At 41.2% G+C, this 20,941-nt stretch overlaps 1 protein-coding gene across 2 annotated transcripts in view; it reads right to left on the reverse strand.

The window, feature by feature from the left end:
* LOC122984058 (unconventional myosin-Ic-like) overlaps positions 1 to 20,692 on the reverse strand; it is a 60,652-nt gene extending 39,960 nt beyond the window's left edge. The window contains exons 1-2 of one of the 2 annotated variants that reach the window (XM_044354338.1): positions 20,585 to 20,692; positions 20,231 to 20,501 (exon numbers count right to left, since the gene is read on the reverse strand). In XM_044354338.1, coding sequence (XP_044210273.1) covers positions 20,231 to 20,323 — 93 coding nt within the window. In that variant the 5' untranslated portion in view covers positions 20,324 to 20,501; positions 20,585 to 20,692. Of the gene's footprint in view, positions 1 to 14,269; positions 14,656 to 20,230; positions 20,502 to 20,584 lie in introns of those variants that run through there. The other variant, XM_044354340.1, reaches the window with a different exon arrangement.
* Between the last annotated feature and the right edge of the window lie 249 nt (positions 20,693 to 20,941).

Raw genomic sequence — 20,941 nt, forward strand, 5'->3', positions numbered from 1 at the left:
TACACTCAAACTAACTCTAACTGTTCCCGTTTCTCTCTGTGTAACCTACTTAATGTGTCTCTCTCTCGTTGCCCTCTCTGCCCTGGGTTAAGTGATTCACCACAGTGTGTGTGTGTGTGTGTGTTAGTGTGTACGTGTGTGTGTCCATGTGTACCAGACCATAGCGAAGTGAGATGTTTCCACTGTGAACGGACGTGATAGTGAGAGTCAGACCTGAACAGCAGCGGACAAAAGGCTGAAGCAGCAGGCTTGAAATTAAGTTAATAAGGGAAAATGGACTGTAGTTTTTTCACTTCACACACACACACCAAATATGGAGACACTCCCTGTCCTGCACACACACACACACACGCACACACACACACACACATACACACACCCACTTTTCCACTGTGGCAGCAGTTTGGTCATGCAGGCATTTCCTAAAGTGTCTAGCGTCTTCCATAAAAGCATAATCCTGGGCTGAATTGAGTAGGCGTTCAGGTCCTGTCGGTGGGTCTTTCTGAGTGGATGAATGGAAGTCAGCTGTGTGTCCATCGCTACTGGACGGCTGCAGCTTAATGGCTCTTCTACAGGATATTCAGACTGATAATAACCTCTGATATGAGGCTCTAACCACTAACACTTCTCTAAATGGACAGTCTATTTCAAACTTGGTGGTTTTTTTCAGCTGGTGTTGTAAGTGTGACACAGGCACAGTACGAGGTCAACAGGTCTGACACCTTATGATGAGTTTACCTTCATGCACAGGAGTGGTTCTATATTGTCAGATACACTGTGTAATAGACCTTTTTGTCATGGAAGTCATTTTGACATGTCACAGTAGGAAAAGTCAATGCAGAATCAGAGATATTGTCTTTTGTCTTTTTTATTTCACACATTGCTCTTCCTTGTTAAAACCTGGCACCTACTGGCCTACATTACCCACAATGCAACTCAACTTCCGACACTTGGGTGAGAGATTTGGGTGTGTCATGCCAGCAGCAGCTAATGTAGCCTGGAGCTGCATAGCACTTCAGCTTCTTTAGTTTCACAGCTGATAAACGTTGTTACCTCATTTCGCTGTTAGCGTCTCTATTACTCATCGTGACATGTGTGCTCAAGTGTTTAGCAAGAATAATAGGAAAACATGAATAAGTTAGCTGTCTGCAGAATAGAAATGCGCTCATGCTGATCTCCTGAAAACATTTAGCCCTTATGAGCTGATTTTTTTATGTGCTTATAGCATCTTTATTCTAATGACAAAAGTTTTTTATTTATACAGTCATGATGAGAATTTGTACAGTCTGTGATTTTAGCCCCTTTATCTCAGCGTCCAGGGGTCAGACCATGTCTTTTTTGATTCTACAACCGGGGGGCACAGAAACATTTTCAAATCATGCACATGAGCGGCTTCAAATTTTTATTTTCAGTAGTAGAAAATATTCCACTATAGTACAAGACTGAAGAAACTGGTAAGAAAAAAGGTGGTGCAAGTAGTAGACTACAGAAATACCTGAGGTAAATGCTGCACACACACAACTCCTGATATACAGTACCAGTCAGAAGTTTTGGACACACTTCCTCATTCAAGGGACTGAGGGTGTGTCCAGACTTTTGACTGATACTGTACATATGGATACTCTCTATTGACTACCTGATCTGAGTTTTAATCTTAACTCTAAACTCAAATCTGAATCCTAAACTAACCCGTTTGAAGCGAGGATTGCAAAGTGTCTTGAACTCCTGATATTCATTACTGGCCCTCATACAGACAGAGGTGAGAGAAAACTATCCTACAGTCGACAGGCCTTTCCAGTCATCGGGGCAGGTGGTGACTTGCTGAGAAGGAACTCAAAACATTGGGAACATTCTGCCTCTCCAACCCCCATTCCCACCCATTTTTTCTAGCTGCAGTGCATATCTACCCTGCTGCACCTCTACTCTCTTACTTATCCTTCACTTTCTTTCTCCATTTCTTTCCACCTGTATCCCTTTGCTGTCCTCTTATCTCTTTCTTTTTCTCTTCTGCTTTCCCTCTTATTCTCTCTCTTCCACATCTCGACTCCACTGTTATCCTCCCCTATGGATAGAGGGCCTCTTGGTCTTATTTATACCCAGCAGGCCTTATATGGAGAAGAGCTTTAGCTGTATGTTAAAACAATGCTGGCCTGCCTGAACTATGCAGCCCATCCCATGATACAGACCAGTACAATGGACTCTGGGGCCAATACAGACTGGTCTGAACTTTTAGCAACTGATAATGTACACTGATAATTGTCAACAACATTTACACCTCCAAAAATTGCAATTACAATAGTATCCTTTTACTAAAAATTGAATATTGTTCAGTCATTCAGTGAATTCTGTGACATGTGACAGAAGAGAAGGTGCGGTTTTAAACCTAACCCACTCTGCCTTATGAAACTCAGCTGAAAGAATCTGGAGTTTTATTGTCTCATGATGGTCAAAATGCTATTTTTAAGTGTTTAATAAAGAACGTTTTAATATGCAATACATCTGTTTTCTGATATTTCAAACCTAAAATTGAGATACTTCTCTTAAAGAAAGCAATTTAGCATTTTCCTCCTCCTCCTCCTCCTCCTCTTCCTCCTCTTCCTGTTCCTCCTGTCTTCTGTCTCTTGTACACCAGTTAGTTAAACCACAAAACAAAAATTATAGCCAATAATGTCTGGATTGCACAAGGTAAATAAGGAAGTATTTCATCAGACATCTGACTGATGGCAACAAATCTGGCTCTAGCGACATGTATCCAGTCTACAGTTATTGTGTGGTATTATAACAGCTTGAACTAAGATGCTAAATTTCCAAACAGTGAATTTCCTGTTTACTCCAAGCACTTCCTCTTTGCTGATTGGACATTATTAACAGCTGGGCTGCAGGGCTAAACAAAACCAGACAATTAACGCAAACAGGCACTGCACATACAGTACATTCCTTTCCCACTAGACATCCTTTCAGAGACTTCGATCTATGCCTCTATTTTATCATCTTCCTCTCTTTTTCTAGCTTTTGGGGGCCTTCATCTATAGAGGAGATAACGGCAGCCACATTCTCCTTACATCCACCGGGACAGGGCTGTAGCAGTCCCCACACACACACACACACACACACACACACACACACACACACACACACACACACACACACACACACACACACACACACACACACACAGTACAGCAGAGTCATTAAAGTGGTCAGCTGTCTATACACAGGGGCTGGAGGGAGCATATGGAGAAAAGAAGGGGGGTGGGGTTGGGGGCATATTTGTAGAAAAGATTGAAAAATGCGAAGAAGACAGAGATGATTTCAAAAGAAGTGCGACAGTTTGGAAAGATTTCTCCTCGGAGGCCATCGGCTTCTCATTAAAGTGTTGTTGACATGTCAGTATCCACCTAACATTAAACCTGACAAATGAACTGGAATTTATGTGTGAACTGCTTGAACTATGGGAGGAATCTCAAGAGAAAGTAACTTAACACAGACCCTCTCCCCACACGAGAGGGATGGCTCAGCAGTTTGGTCACACACACACACACACACACACACACACACACACACACACACACACACACTTAAGGAGAAGACACTTTTGTTCATTGCAACATCTCTGGAATCCCCTCAGAGATTTATTACCGAGGGTTGGGCTGCTGAGATAGAAAATATACACACACACACACATGTAAATCTTCCACTGGTTACACTCATCCCCAAACATGCATCCTCTGCTGAATCCTGCTCTAATTTTAACTTTAATTTTACTCCTCATTTGCACCTGTGATAGTCCAGTTACAAAGAAAAACACACAAACACAAGCTCTAGTGAAAATCACGCAACTGGAACAAGAAAAAAAATGGCTCAGCAGCACACACGCAGTATTGTGATACGTTGTTCATTTGGTTACTGTCAGCCAGCGGTGAGCAGACAACTCTCACACACACACACACACACACACACACACACACACACACACACACACACACACACACACACACACACACACACACACACACACTCACTCACTCAATCACACACACGCCATCCTCCTAGCCACCCCCATGAGAATGATGTAACGTTACGCATTGCTTGGTATGACTATTGTCTCCTGAGACCCAGAAACAAATAGGCATTCTCTGAGAGGGGGAAGTGGCAGCGCATGGGAGAAATGGACAGGATATAGAAGTGTTAGGTGAATTGTCAGATGTATTATGATATAAATGTATGCCAGTATGTTGATAGATGTAGCCGGTGGCATACAAGGTTAAATGTATAGAGGCTTATAGAAACTGCCATCCTTCTCAGTCATATTTTCAACCATTTATATTAATTATACTGACTCAATATTCATGTGTTCAATATGTTAAAATATAACATGGCAACTTGAATTTTTGAATTGCAAAAACTTATACTGACATCTGAAACTGAAGACAGAACACTATGACATTATATAAGATTAACAATTTGATTTCATGATAAGATTTTCATTTTAAATTCTGTATTACAAGAACACAAATTCAGTGAAATACCTTGTAAAGAATGTCTACTGTGAGCTTCACCCTATAGTGCCACACCTGACAACATTTTAATCCCAGCGGGGACGGATTTGAACCAACAGTTGTTCCTACTCTCCCTGTAAAACAGCAGGAGACTGCCTGCCCACACACACACACACACACACACGCACACACACACACAGATGCACTTGTCATAGTTAGACTGGGCAGGGCTGATGGGGTATGTAAGATGGTAAGCTTTGATTATCTGTGTTTGTTATGGAGTTATGCAGCTCACAGCTGTGTTGAGGACAAAAGGAGACAGATATGTGAAATGTGAAACACGTAATGTATGTTATAGTGTGTTAAAATCCTACAAAGACTGTTTTACCAGTAAAAAAAATGAAATGTTAAACTATATTCAACACCTGGCTTGACAATAGCCGGGGTCTGAACGTCTCCATCTCTCTCTGTTAATTTCCTGTCATCTTTGCACTCTCTACTATATAAAAAAATACAAAATGCCAAAAAATACCAAAATGTTTTGACATTTTGGGAAGTACGCTTATTCACATCAATGCTGAGATTAGATCAATACCACTCTCATATTTGTCCATTAAATATGAAGCCATGGCAAGCAGGTGATTTATTTATCTTAGCATTAAGACTGGAAACGAGGGGAAAGCCTGAGTGTGTCCAAAGATACCAGAACGCTAAAGCTCAGTCATTTAAATGCAATATCTTCTTTGTTCAATCCGGATGCTAGTTGTTTCTCCCTGTAGCTGTGGCTTCATTTTTAAACACACACTGATCTTCTTATCTAACTTTTGGCCAGCAAGTAAATAAGCAGCATGTCAAACTATGTCTTTGATATTGAGTTCATGACTTAACTGCATCAGATAAGACAGGTCAGTTTAACATATTCAGACTTTCTAAACCTGATGAAACCCTGTACCCTGACAGATACTGTCCAGCTTGAATAATAATAACTTTATTTATATAGCACTTTTGAAAACAAAGTTACAAAGTGCTTTTTTGGAAAAAAGCTTTTACAGCCCAATCTGGAAGAGATTGCAAAACAGATGAACCATTAACCTCCTGACCCTGACGCTGCAGCAACCTGGATCTCACAGAGCACTAATGCAGCACAGAGAGAGAGAGAGAGAGAGAGCGAGAGCGAGAGAGAGCGCGCGAGAGAGAGAGAGATAGAGAGAGAGAGAGAGAGCGCACTCTGATAAGGATTTCACACGGCCTTTACACTCATTACTATCCGTGTCAACTTTGTCATGGACTGCTGACTCGTCCAGGGTGTTACACTGCTTAGGTTCCAGTGCATGCTGGGATACATACACACCGGCATATTCTGACTTTCATCAGCAATAAGCAGGTATAGATAATGAATTAATATTGTCTTGGATATCAGTATCAGCCTTGAGAAAGCCATATCAGTCGAAGCCTAGTGTGTAGTAGTCGTCCTAATCTCATTCATCAACCGTGTTTGCATTCCTTCACTCTATACGCTCCTTTCTTTTCTTTCTGCTGGCATCTGGTTTTCATGCCACATTTATTTTCCTTCTCTCAACCTCACAGCACAGATGATGAAGTTATTTATACACCTCTCTTCTCGCAATCTCTTACGTTCTACCTCCTACTCCACCACCTCGCACACTTATTTCATGTCACACCTTCTTATCAATCCCTCTCTCCCTCTCTCTTTTCTCTCCTCAAGTCCAAGGCCGCACCTGCTCGTACTGTATTTACATATCAAAGCGCTATGGAAAGACTCCGTTAAAGGTTAACAAAAAGGTACTGAACGAGAGAGAAAGCCTTCATAGTCTTAATCAAGGGCGCTGGTGTTTGCTGTATTGTCCACCTAGTCAAGGCTGTGGAAAACACAGTACACACACACACACACACACGCACACACAGGCACACACACACGCACGCACTTCTTTCCAATAAGTTCAGAGAACTCCCAATATCCTGCAGGAGGTTTTTTTTTTTTTTAAAACAATATACAGTTTGTGTCCTATTTTAAAAGCTGACAACAAATGTGTTGCTTAGATTAAAGGCTCGGCTACATCCGGTCGAAATCTATTCATTTTGATGGAATGAATTTTTCAAGTTGAGTCCAACTCTGACGACATGAGAAATCACTCAGTTGCCCAACGGGTCAACTTGACAGTGCCGGCCTTTGAGGGAACGGAAAGCCTGAGAGTCCAAAATGGAGAAAGATTTAAAAAAATATTCTGTATAAACTGCTTCACAAAGAGGCATGGTTTTTAGAGCATTATGAATTGATGGTACAAATGTTCCACTTATATTAAGTTATCCTGTCAGTGACTGAGCTAACAGAATGGATGGGGGTATTAAATGACACAGTAAAAAGAAAATACATAGAAGCTTGGAAATAAATGTTATGACTGACTAGCACTAGCATGTTCCCGGCTTGTTAGCAGATTAGCTGTTAGCTCACCAGCTACAGTAGTTCACCAACTAGCCCTGCAAACAGCCTCTACTTCACCAAGCTTCACATATTTCACATATTATACTGATGAATATCATTGTGTCACTTTCTGGTTTAACCTGGCTAAATGTAAAGCCAAATATGTAGAAAATGTGCAGTCAAAAGGCAGTTAGTAAATTCTTTATCTAACTGTAACAAGCAAGACTGGCCCAATAAGTTCACAGTGAAAATGATAATCTGTAATTAATTTGTGATGGAAATGAATGCATTGTGCATTTAACATCCTAAAAGTTTAAGGTGCTCCAGCAGGAACTTTCCAGATAATACAAATATTAGTCAACCACAGGGAAAAATAAACTGCATTTAAATAGAATTTAAGTCAACCAATCAAGCCCATTTGTGCTTTTTTATCAAAGCCAAGTTGTCTTTCTCATGTGTTTTTTTCCAGTCACCTGATTCCAGTTTCTCCTGGTGCAAACATGCATGCCCCTTTCTCTCCACCTCCTCCTCATTCTTGCTTTTTCAGTTTATTCAACACATTTGACATGAGGAAGAGATACGCATGTTAAAAATAGCAAAAAAATAGAGCATATCTCAGCTTAAATGGGTTTGAGTAGAGCGATAAGAAGAGGAATTTACTTGGTGATTATTTCCGCCTGTTGAATTCTACTCAAGTAGGAGTGGCCTTAAGATGTCCCAATGTTCCTGCAGAGTCCTGCATCGATCCAACACAAACACAGACACCCCCAAATCCACTCTTCTTTCAACAAACACTGAGATTTGCTTTTGGTGTCGTATTGCAGCAAACACAGGGAGGGTGGGTGTGTTTCGGCGCTGACGGTATAGTTAGGAAGCAGTTGGAAAATCACAGGTTTGTACGCGGGAGAGTGATTGATGTAATTACAGGTATCGTACTGTACAGGATCCAGAAGGCTCAGGCCAGTTTGTCATGATTACAAGGATGGATGTGGATGGAAGAGGGATTTTCAAACACATGCTGAGACACACTGAGCAGGTGAACACAAATCCTTCATGAAGGGTATGTTGGCTTTAAGACATGAACAAGGTAGCTCAAATATTTTGCTCTCTAAGGTTACACGGGTATATTTTGGGATGTCTTACACAACTATGAGGAGTTAGGAGGAGAGTGTTTTCTCATTTCTCAGACCACCTACCTTCTCCGTGTGTGTGGGAGGCAGGGCTGAACACAATGAGTCACGTTAATAGTAATTCAAATAAACATCTTTGTCTATAATTGTACGTAGATTATTGTTATAACTAACATGGCGTTGAGAACTTGAGTAACGTCCAATAGGTTTCTGGAAAACTGTGCAGTGTCCCAGTAAAATACTCAAAAACAGACCCGCACCACACACACACACACACACACACACACACAAACACTCACGCACAGATTCCTCTCCTTCTGGCTCGGCGGTGTAGTGAAGACATGCAAGACCAGATGAAAAAAGGATTACTGGATATCTTGTATTATCGGGTTAATCTGAGTTGAAGGTGTGCAGGTGAAGGTGTGTGTGTGAGACTGATGTACAGGACGGGATTAGGAAGAGAGCTAGTCAGCACTGTGGTAAGTAAACATGAATGAGCAGTTCTGTCCTCAGATGACTGTGACTTCATCCTGTCAGACTAAAAGGAGGGACGAAGATGGAGCCAAAGAGACTTTTAAAATGCGACCAAACATTCCTTCAAGCGCTCTTAAATTCTACACAGTTGCGTCAAGTTAAAGACACTTCAACTGCAAGAAATGATAGCTAAATGACAATGAAAAAAAGACTTATTAGTGTTATTTTTATAAGCATTCAAATTCAAGTCATTTGAGGACTTCCCAGCTCCTGCAGTCACACTGCATGTACAAAAATGGCAATGAGGCTGGCGTGGATTTTGACTCATTTCCAGGGTGGTTTCCAGTCCCACAGGCAGTCTGTGCTGTAATACTGAGGAGAGGCAGGACTCAATCTCTCATAACGTTTATTCCCAGCAGGGCGGGGCTGGCTCTACTGCTGGACTAGCTTTGGGATGTGGGAAAGAATCGCATGGAATAAGCTAAAGCAGCTGCCCACAGGAGCAGGATAAAACTAAACAGGCACACACACACACACACACACACACACACATACTGTACAGACACACACACACACACACAAGACTGTGAGTCGTCAACATACAGGTAATACACAGTCTGACTCACTGCCAGACACACACACACCCTCATTACTTCCACTCTACTGGACACTCGTACATTACCAAGTGTTGCTGCATAATTTCCAGCCAAGTCTGCACTTCAAGCTGCACTAAGCGAGTGTGTAAAAACATCTACATTGCATTGTGGTAGAACAGCAGTTCAGAGAGTAATGCTCACTACTTGAGATGTCAGTTATTTTCTCAAAGAATCGATTAGTCGTTTGGTCTATAAAATGTCAGAAAATGGTGAAAAAAAGCTTCTAGAAGCCCATGATGCAACCTCAAATGTCTTGTTTTGTCCTCTTCAGCAATCGACAACCCGAAGATATTCAGTTTACTTTCACAGAGGACAAAAGAAGCTATTAAATATTCACATTCAACTGATGGACTAATCATTGCAGCTTTAGTCATATGTTAACACTGATTAACCCAAACATTAAAAAAAAAAAAAAAAAAAAAAAAATCAGTGTAAAAACAGAGGTTAATGTTTCATAACAGATCAGTTATGAGCAAAAAAAAAAGAAAAAGGTCTTCATTTTCATGTCAAAGTCTATAAATACACCTTCACTGATTGAACCATTCAAAGATTTCTGGATAAAAGATCTCAAACAGTTTTCACCCTGTGATCTCTCACAAAAATCTGCAGCTTCTTAAGTTGTTCCAGTGCAGCTGTTTAGATTACTGGCACTACATCTCTGCTTACTATACAAACATGCAAATGTTAGAACACGCTTTAATGCACACATTATCATTGCATCTGCATCTCCGTGTCTCATTCTGTCTGTCTAGCAAAGCTATAGATCAAAAGCCGTTCCCATTCAACGTCTCCGACACATCCCATCTCAGTGTCTGACTCAACTTCCCATTTGCTCTCAGCCTTTATCAGCAGTAGTGATCTTCTAAACAAACTCCCCAAAATCCCGCGCATACCACTAACATTGGATCATTTCTCTTACTCCGTGTATTTATCACAGAACCAGCGTCACTGCTTAGTCTTCTCTCGCAGGAAATAGACGAGGAGTAAAGGAAAACTATTAGTCTAAATAAATCAGACGCCGCCTGTCTGTGTAATCCACCTCTGATGGAGAATTGCCATGACCGCAGCTGGAGGAAATGTTTGTATAATGATGATACAAATGTCAAAGTGTCAAATATTATAACTGTCAAATGTGAAAATGTTAAATCTCAACTATCAGCAGCTTTAGACATAAAATCTGATTTTGCCCTCAATAAATCATGTTGACCCAGCCCTTCAACGTCTTAAGAAACGAGCACAAAGGCCGTGAATACACTTTGTGCTGGAGTCTGCTGTTGCATTAGGACCTTATCAGTCCTATTCCTGGCTTAGTCTACTGTTATATCTGTGCTTAATGTTATCAGAGCAAAATGTCCGAAGCCCTGACCATATCTCAATGCTTGGGTTCATACTGTAGTCACAGATGCCAGGTTTTAAACTAGGCATGACTGTCTTAATGTGTAGGGCAAGAAACAGCTGTATAACCCATTAGTTAGAATGTATATGTGGAGTCGTGCAAGTTAGTGGGAAGATATCACTTCAGCTTGCATCTACTCCTGCTTGCTCTCTCACTTCTCCCATTAAAAGGTAATATATCTTACAGGGATAGTTTGACATTTCAGGAAATATGCTTATTCACTTTCTTGCTAAAAAAAGTTAAATGAGGAGATCGATAGCACTCTTGTGTCTGTACGCTGAGTATGAGAGCTGCAGCCAGCAGGCATTTAGCTCACCTTCGCATAAAAATCTGAATCAGGGGCAAACAGCTAGCATGGATCTGTCCGAAGGTAATAAAACCCACCTACCAGCACCTCTAAAGCTCACTAATTCACTTTATATCTTATTTGTTCCATCTGTTCAAGATGGTAAGCTAAGCTAACTGTCAAACTATTTCTTTAACATCTAGAAATGGAGGGATTGGTGTGCTTATCTCTACAGGGTATGGAGTGCAGTTTTTCCCACGCAAACTAAAGCTAAACTAAACATTCCCACATTTACAGCAATGGTGAATGATGAAGGGATGGTAAAATATAGCTTGTTATTTTAAAAAACTGCATGTGTGCTTTAATTCTCTCTTTTTCTACCTACTTTAGAATAACTTTTCAAGGCTGATAAACCAGTGGGAGTCACAAATGCAGTGACAAGGACACAATCCCTCACTGGCTTCCCACCCATGAACCCTGCCACTTGTGGTCATTGCCAAAGACGGAGATGCTGCTTCCGGGAGCTGAAGCTCCATCCATCTTTGCGGAGGTGGCAGAGTGTTTTGCCCATGTTTTTCATTTGTATGTGGAGTAAACTCTCTTCAGCAGCCACCAGCGTGACAAGGCAGGTTCACACTCAAAAGGTCATGACAGTGGGAGCAAATCCCCAGCTGAGCATTTCCTACAACACAGTTCAAGTACATGAGTGTGTGTGAATTTACATGTATGTGTGAGAGTCCTTCCTGCCACAGAGATGATTATGGAGGTCTGGCTAACAGCCAGGCTGTCAGGTGTATCCTATGGGTTCCTCCCAGGATCCACCCAACATGTAGCAGAGAGACTAAATGAGCAGGAAAACCTTCACCCTGTCAACAGCAGTTCCTACATCTGCCAAAATAAAGAGCTGCGGTTCTCAAAGTAGGATCTAGGGACCTCCAGGAGTCCATGGGGGATTCATGGGGTCTTGCACATTCAACAACAGATTCATTTCGCCATATTTTATTGGTTTACTAGTTGAGCAGACGCATTCCTTAAACTATGGTGTTGGTAAGATAAGGAACTGCCAACTACTGTGACATTATGACGCAAAGTCAGACTGGTATGTGATCAGCCAGAGAGGCACGCAGCAAGACAGAGCCAGTTAATCAACTTTTACTAAATCTGTGAAACTTTACAAGCTAATTCAATACAAAGAAAATTTGGACAAAATAAGTTCCTAAGCCTTTGTTCTTGGTCATTCTAACATTATCTTAATAATCTAAAACAAAGACAAAACCATTTCACAAGCCCTTTTTTGTATTATGTTTGTGTTTACATGAGCATACAGAGCCAAAAGGAAACTGCCTATCCATTTAGAAGCAGGGAGACATTTGGGGTAAAAGCTCATTCTAACCCCAAACTACCCAACACCACTCTCACCACAACTCTGTCACAGCCGCGAACCAGAAATATCACCAAAACCCAGCCCATCAGGATTAAAAAAAGCCCCAAGAGGCACTGAGGGAAAAATCTTCAGCATCTGCACCACATCAGTCTAACGGAAACAAATCTCACCAGAGAGTATGCAGCAGAGGGAACCGCTTTGGAAAAATGTATTGACAACAGCACATTGATGTGTGTTTGGATAAATCACACTGTAGACTATGCATGCTGAACATTCAGCACTGTAGAATTTCTTAAATCAGACCTCTGTGCAGGTCTGTGCTACACTACGCAGCCCTGCTTCAAAGTTAATCATCTCCAATAATGAGCTGTCACTTAAAGGAGATTATATCAAACGTACAGCAGCTGCAGGCAGCCATTGAACACTGGTAGGTCCTGCCCTCCAGGTGACCTTGAAGCAACAGGTCAGCTGCTCTAAGCAGCTTGACCCCTGAATAATATCCCTCCAATGCTGGACATTTCTCCACACTTCTCTCTTTTGGTTTCAATCCGTGCGTGGATCTTCCTGATGTACAGTACAAAGCTACTTTACTTCTCCTTCCCTGCTGGGTGGGTAATCACATTATCAGGATGAAGATCAGTAGATTATATGACAAAAAGGGGGCACTTTCTCCAAGGAGAAAAGCTAAGGATGTGTATTATATTTTAGCTTTCACATCCTTTTATACCATGTGTTCTTATGTTTGGGCATGTACAGTTTGCATCGCCTGCCAGGTGCTTCCTTTGAGTTAACAGGTGGACAGGCTTGTTGACACAGCCTTAGTCACCCACTGTGACACTTTCTCAGGCAGAGCTGTACAGCTTGAAAGTCAATAAGTCCAGCCCCTTTTACAGTTGCCACAAGGGATGGGTGGTAGATGTCATAAAATTAACCAATTTTGTATGGAAATTTCAGGGAAAACAGCCTTAATGTTAGTGGTTGATATCCTTATAATTGAGAAGATTACCAAGCATTAATTTATCCCAACAACATTGATTATGGCTTACAGTGTGTTACCCTGAGAAACAACAGATGCTCCACTCCCTCCTGACAGACTCATAAAGTAACTTCACAGCAGCTTTCTCCCCACAGGTGTAACAGGCTGTGAGGTTAGCTATTTAATTAAGTGTCTTAATCTGTGTCTGTCTGGTTTCTATATTAAGACAAGCCCAACCTGAAGGATCTGAAGTTGTAGGCTACACGCCAAATCAATACGTGGCTAAAAGTTCACAGCACTGCCTTCAATGGACGTCAGTTGGCCAATTCACACATTACTGACACGTAACGGTGGAAACCTTAAACCAAACTGCACTCAAAACCACACAGAAAATGTGATTTCTGCTTCTTTGGTAACCGGCAACTGAAGCTACACATGTTCAGAAACCATGGCTAGCACCAAGTCTTTACACCGGCATGTATTATAGTCAGAATTTAAAGAAAGTTTACAGCTTCTACACTTAGCTAGGTTAGTCAACAATCCTTTCTACCGCACGAAAAATCGCTTATAGCTGGTGTCAAACTAGGCAGTGACGCTAGAAATTGCCGCGTACAAACGTTTAAATATTGTCAAAGTTATAACATATTAACGTGTTGAACATATGCAGAATTGAACAGTGTCTCCCACTGACTTCTCACAGGTATTAACGTGTGTTTAACCGCGTGAATCAGTCGCTGAGAGTCTGTGCCGCTTTAAAATGCTGCATTTTTAAACGACATTTGGCACAGCGTTTTTTTTCCACGCATCAAGGCTTTCAGCCCACTCACACTCAGTCAGTCACTCAAGCATGCTGCAATGTCACAAATTACTCTGTAGAACTTTCCAAATGTCACAACTGTGAGGAATAAGTTACAACACCTCTGTCATGACGGAGTAATTTAGCTAGCGTTAAACGAAAGTTAAGTTAGCAAGATAAAAGAGAGCGCGCGCTAAGTGACGTTAAGATAGGCGCTAATAAAACATACCTAAAAACAGCCGAGGTCAAATGCGCTGTGGTAGTCTCTCCTCTCTGCTCACTGCTTTTCCCTCCAGACAGACTTGTGGAGATATTCAGTTCAGTCAGTCCCTCCGGTGTGAGTGTATGTCAGCCCAGACTGTCAGTGGCTGGTGTCCTGCCGGGTTTCTCCTGTCCTGACCCTCCCACCACTCCCACCACTCCCAGTCCAGACCAGCGCGCTCCCACTACGAAGCTCTGCCCGACTCTGGCTCCACAGGCTGTAGCCTTGAGAGCGGACTTTACCTCCTCTAGTGGCGCAGCGATATAGTCATATTGCACAGACACTTACTCATATTAAATATCTCAGTGGTGACATGATAGATAGTGTTATTATGAAAATACCGAGTCTATGGTTTTGTCAGGGCTCAGTTCCCCTAAACCCTCAATGGGAGTGGTGTGGTAATTTCCCCCTTTCCTTTTCTGTCACTGTACTCTTAACACCAGGAAGTTCACTCAGAGCCCATCCCCACAGCTCCTTCATGAGTGATATATGGTTTATTTTAGCCAAGCCGTGCTCCATGTCGTCATTGTTTTCTCTACAAACACTCTTCACATCAGACTTGTTATCTCCTAATAGTCAAAGATGCAGCTGTCCTCAGGTCTCCTTCACATACTTTGAATAGTCCTGTAGAAATAACTTCCCGTGTTTAGATAAATCCCCTTTACAAAGCCCCTTTCGTGCCGTGCTAATGTGCAATAATATACAGACACATTTCAGATCCCGGCATATCAAAGCCAAAGTGTGTTCAAGAATGTAGACATTTGTTTTTTTGATACTTATCCGCAAACTAACACACCGAAATGACCACAAGTTAACACCTTGAACATGTCAGTAAAAGCCAGATGGAAATATCGGCATCCATCATCAGTTTTCAAACCAAACATTCAACTGTGAGTACGCACAAATGTAAAAATGTAAATAAATAAGCAGATATTTGAATGGAGTTTAGAGCTACCGGTAGGAATCCGTTTATGTCTTCCACACAGGGTGTACCCAGTGGCCTAATATAGTTACAGGGATGCATGACACTGCTCCAAAGAGTTCTCGTACCCTCTACCGTCAGTAAAGCTGCCACTGCACCTTCACACTGGCACTGCAGGGCTCCTCCCCACACTGAAGAGTCCAGTCTCCTGTTAGACAGACAAACAGACAGACAAACAGACAGACAGACAGACAGACAGACAGATAGACAGACAGATAGATAGATAGATAGATAGATAGATAGATAGATAGATCTGATAGCTGAAACAATAAATCCAATAATTGATCGGTCAGAAAATTAATTGGCAACTACTTTAATAATCAATTCATGGTTGGAGTCGTTTTTCCTGCACAAATGAGAGAATTTCACTCTCAAATGTTATATATGATAATATACTGAATATTTTTGGGTTTGGAACTTTTGGTTGAATAAAACATACATTATGTTGACTTAGGTTTTGGGAAATCATGATGCTAATTTTTCACTTTTTTTCTGACATTTTACAGATAAGATGATTGATCGATTCATCAAGAAAATGATCAAGAGATTAATTGGTAACAAAAACAATCGTCAGCAGCCCTAGTCACAAGCAATGTGAAGGTGAGGCAATGGATTCCAGTTTTGAGCTGAGAAGTAGAAGACCTTTTTTCTTTGCTAAAATGAAATCTTTCATTGTGTCAGAACTTATAATTCCTGCAATCAAATATTCACTATAGGGGAAAAACAGTATTCTCTAAAGCAGATGGAGTCTCGATGCCTCCATCTGGTTTCTTTGGTGTTCCAACCTAAGAAACTATTTCACTTTCGCCATTATTTCTCTCCCAGGAATTCATAATGACAGAGCTTGAGAGTGGCTACATGGTAAGAGGTTTTACAGCAGTGCTCAAACTCTAGCTGAACCTCTGGTAACCTCTAAGATCATGACCTCAGTGTCCTCTGCGGTAGGTGCAACGCCACTAGTATGGCTTTGTTTGGTGGCAAAGTCTGGACAGCATACTGCATGTTGAGAAAAGAAAGAAACAAAATCACTCAACAACAGCCTTCATGAGATCAGATATTACTGCAGAGTTACACAACGTGTTCCCTGTCCATGTGAAGGTGACCTCAACCAGCTGGTCAGCTGGCTGTCAATGCCTGAGCTGGACTGTAATATGGCAGCACTGCCAGAGGGGGGAGTGATCGATCCAGCATCGAACAGCCTGCAACCAATGGCACTCACTGACACACAAACACATACACATACGCAGGTTGTATCCTGTTGACAAGGCAATGTTAGACAGACAGACTGTACTGGACGCCGACCCACCCGCCACCTCTACATCTGAATCTTTACCCTCCCTACTCTGCTTCTGTGGAACCAAAACCAGGAAACGCTCCCAAAATGTAGCCACACACACACACTTTACCTTTTCATTTTGCCTCAGAACAAATTAACTCCACCATATTGCCATTGTTTAACTTCCCAGAACTTCACCTGAATACAATTTGTTATCGACATTTCTGTTTATAATATAATAAGTCCAGCAAAACATGTCAGAAAAGTATGTGAACCAATAGAGCAGATAACCTGCTTTCAAAGTTTTGATGCCAAATGACTAACACAGGTTACAGGGTTTCGGTGATAGCTCAAAGAACAATTGATGACCCAGACACATAAACACACACATACACACCTTGCACACACATTCAGAGACACAGGGTGATTTGACCTTGGAGGAATGTGGGAAAGGGGGGGGAGAAAAAAAACGAAGCAGTGTGCTGGAATGTCTTTGTCGTTTCCTCCCATCCAGGCTACAGTACATTCCACACCTCCCCAGTCATCACTGACCAGCACAAAGCAGGCTGCATTAACCACACCACATTCCTTTTACTACACATCCTAATCCTGTGTCAACCCACGCTTTACTGTACCAAATGGTGCCTTCTACCATGGGAGGGTTGATTTTTAAAAAGCCCACTCCCCTCATTCCTTAGATACTGTATAGATATTAGACATCAGCTGTCTTTATTACTACCCTCCTACACAAGCCAAGAGCATGCAGTACAGTATGTAACACATGTCAAAATGTTTTACAGCTATGGATTTCTCTTTTAATCCCTGCATGGAAACATCACCATGGCAACACAGCAGAAGCTACAGGCTATGTCATGCAGTCATCCTTACAGGGCAACAAGATTTACACAATTGAAACTGTTGTAATCCTGATAAATACCAGGCAAATAGAGCAGTAGCATCAGTAAATACATACTGCCCTGTCATTAGCCCATCCCATAAACTGCTATATGACAATTTTATTCTGAGACGGCACTTAGAATTCTTCTGCAGATCATTAGGGCACTGGGCCAAACAGATACTTAGATGCCTATTTGCCATAATCACAACTTTAAAGCCTCCCTCAACTCAAAAATGCTATTTGCTTATTGTGAGTTGGATATTTGAGCTTCATTGTGCAGAATGATGTACATACAGAGTTTGTTTTCACATCCATCTGCTGGAGGGGGAAAGTTTCTCTGAGGTCACCTTAAATCTCAGTGTACCTACAAGTATTATTTATGACATCACAACTAGTTTGGAGTCAATCGTTGTCCAGCAGTCACTTGTTCCAGCAAACTTTCTATGACCACATTTCTCAAGTCCCTACATCTAAACATCTAATATATCAATTTGTGGGTCTTTTTACACAGACTTGTATATGTCTTAAGTCTAATTTATGGTAGGTCGCTTGACACTGCACAGTTTAAAGTCATATATATCTGAAAGACCAACCTTAAGAGGGTCACCTCATCAATTTCAGCTGTTTGTGAAATGTGTAAAGTAGGACTCATAGTTTCTGGTCATGCCCTAAAATGCTGACATTTTGTGAGGAAATATTTTATTCATTTAGTATAACAATTAGGAAACAAATAATCTCAGACTGTGTTCGAGCTACATTGTGTTGTTGTGAAAGCTCCTTAAAATTATCCTATTAGACCCAGCAGGCTATAATCCTGAATTAAGCCTAATCAACTTTTTAGCCACTTGGGGGCAGCGGAAACAAGATGTGAGCACAACTGACATACTATCACCTTTTCAGTTGCAAACTTGTTAGCGAACAGTTGCCTGTCTGCACATTCAGCAGACATGGAGCAACATTAGCATTGATTTGGAGTCGTGTTTCTGTCCACCCGCTGAATGTAAATCAAATATTCAGTCTTTGCTCTACAATACTGGAGGGAAATGTCTTAGCTGCTAAATGCTCCACTATGTTCATCAGTTTGTCACTAACTTCATGAAGACGGTGACTGAACCTAAACAGTAAAGTTGTGGGCCATAAAACCAAAACAATAAACTGAAAGATGCTTATAAACTCCATAGAGCTGAGGAGAACTGCAGAGTCCAGTGATAATTCTCAGTGGGTTTGTCACTATGAGTGACACCTCAGCTGATATTTTGTCATGGTAGGAAAAGCACGTGTCACTAATAACATTAATGATGCCTGTGTTACATACATTCAAGTGTCCCAGTAAGACATGACAGTGTGACAGTGAGCCAGCATGAACAATACCAGGACCCTGAAACTGAATGGAATTATTTAAAGCTGCTTTTCCTCCTTTGACATGACAAAAAGGCATATGTGAAAAAGGCCATTGCTAATTTAATGATTGATTATTGATTATTGATAATAGAAGCTTTAATATTTTGTATGGTTATAGCGATAGTAAAAGGATGCCTCTCATATGACTTTTATTTTACATTTCTTTCGATTGTGTGTGTGTTTGTGTGTGTGTGTGTGTGTGTGTGTGTTACCTATGTGTTGTTGTTTCGTGGTTATATTTATTTTATATACATGTTCAAAAAGCTCAAAATTCAATTAAAAAACCTAACATTAAGGAAAAATGCACTTTATACTGTTATATTGCTGTATTCAATGCATTCCAAGCATTTTTAAAAATAAGATGTCATAATTTTCTTTTTCTTTCGGTGTCCCTTGTCTTTTAAATAAGTGATATCCTACATTTCCCAGAATAATTTTGCACAAAAGCTAGTAATGTGGGAATAACCTTGTAGCTTGCTAGCAAACTATTTCAGGCATAGTGGGGCGTGTCTGTGACCGCGCCTGTTGCACAAAATGCTACAGTGTGTGGTTGCACTTCAGCTGGTGCAGAAACCAATATCTCTGCCTCTTCTATAATAGATTTTATTGACATGAATATTGGACCAAAATGTAATCTCTATAAAGAAACCTTTGCTCTTCAAGTCTGTGGGAAATTCAAAAAAACTGACACTTGCAGTACTGATAGCATTTTATGCTGTCAAACTCACAGCTGCACTGAAAGTATCCTGCTGTCCTGTGTGTTCAGTTAATCAAACGAATATGAAAATTCACCACAGGAAAACATTATAGACTCTGAAATGGATCACTGTAGAATGTTTCAGGGTAAACCCCTTTTGCGTGTTTCAACTCTAAAAACTTGTTGCCAAGTTCAGCTCCAGCATGACAAAACAGCTTAAGTCTCTTTTCTCTTGGTAATCATTCTGTTACACTGAACTGATAAATATCTGGATAAATGTAGTTGTGCTGCAAAATGTTGTCTTCCTATTTATGTAAATGAAATGTTTATATCACATTCTCTCTCTCTCTCTACAAGTCCACAGAGGCAGTCCATCTTTACATGTATAATTAACTGTGAATAATTCTGAGAGCGTTACTCAGATTCAAACGAGACAAACATATTTACTAACCACAGCTGCTCTGATTTATCAAAGCAATTTACATGTCAGACAGTCAACTCTGAAGCAATTTATAGTTCAAATATGTAAATGTTTCTCAACATTATCCCTGTGGGAGATGAACCCTGTAACCTCAGCTGTGTCAGCTTCAATTTCTACCCACTGGAATGAAGGATGAGTGGAAAAATCTGACTCTGGACCTGGCCTTGGACCCAGCCACAGTGTGTGAACTGACCTTGCAGTTGTGGCAGCAGTTTTCTCCGTTCATCCCCGGAGAAAGGATGATTTCCCCCGTTGGGATCAGCTGGATCTTAAGTTCCATCATCATTCCCTTTTCTCTTCTTTCCCGTACCCTCTCTTAAAGTGATTCTGTCTTGATTTGTGCTGTCTATCCCTCTTCCACTTTGTTGGGAGTGTCAGTGGAAAAATGTCTCCCTCCGGAGCGTTGCCAAATCCTTAGGTCAAGCAGAGAGAGGATGTGCCCAGAAGATCATCCCAAGAGTTCCCTGAAAAGCACAGACGTAGCTGTTGTAGCTGTCTTACACGCACATGGAAAGAAACACCATATTTTAAAAGTTTGAACTCTTACCTGACGGAGGAAGCAGGGTTTGAGCGTCTGCGCGGAGGTTTGGGGTTGGGTGTTACCTGGTGTCAGAGCGGAGTCACAGTGAGGCCAGCTTCCCCTCGCTGCTACCAGAGGATGTTACCACTCTGGTTGAGGGATCATAGAGAGGATATGGAGTGCAGCCTGGCTCAAGATGGATGTCACATGCAGAGGATATGTGCCTTTTGTCTTACTGATGTGTGTGTGTGCATGGGAAGATAAATGTGTGTGGTGGACACGTTTATGTCTTGAATGAATGTTTTACATTCTAGATTTTTTGGAAAGTCTTTAGTTGGCAAAAAGACTTAGAATTTGTGTAATCCTAGAATACCAGTAAAGGGA

Source organism: Thunnus albacares, chromosome 6 (genome assembly GCF_914725855.1).
Source record: "Thunnus albacares chromosome 6, fThuAlb1.1, whole genome shotgun sequence".
In the NCBI taxonomy this organism is placed as follows: Eukaryota; Metazoa; Chordata; class Actinopteri; order Scombriformes; family Scombridae; genus Thunnus; species Thunnus albacares.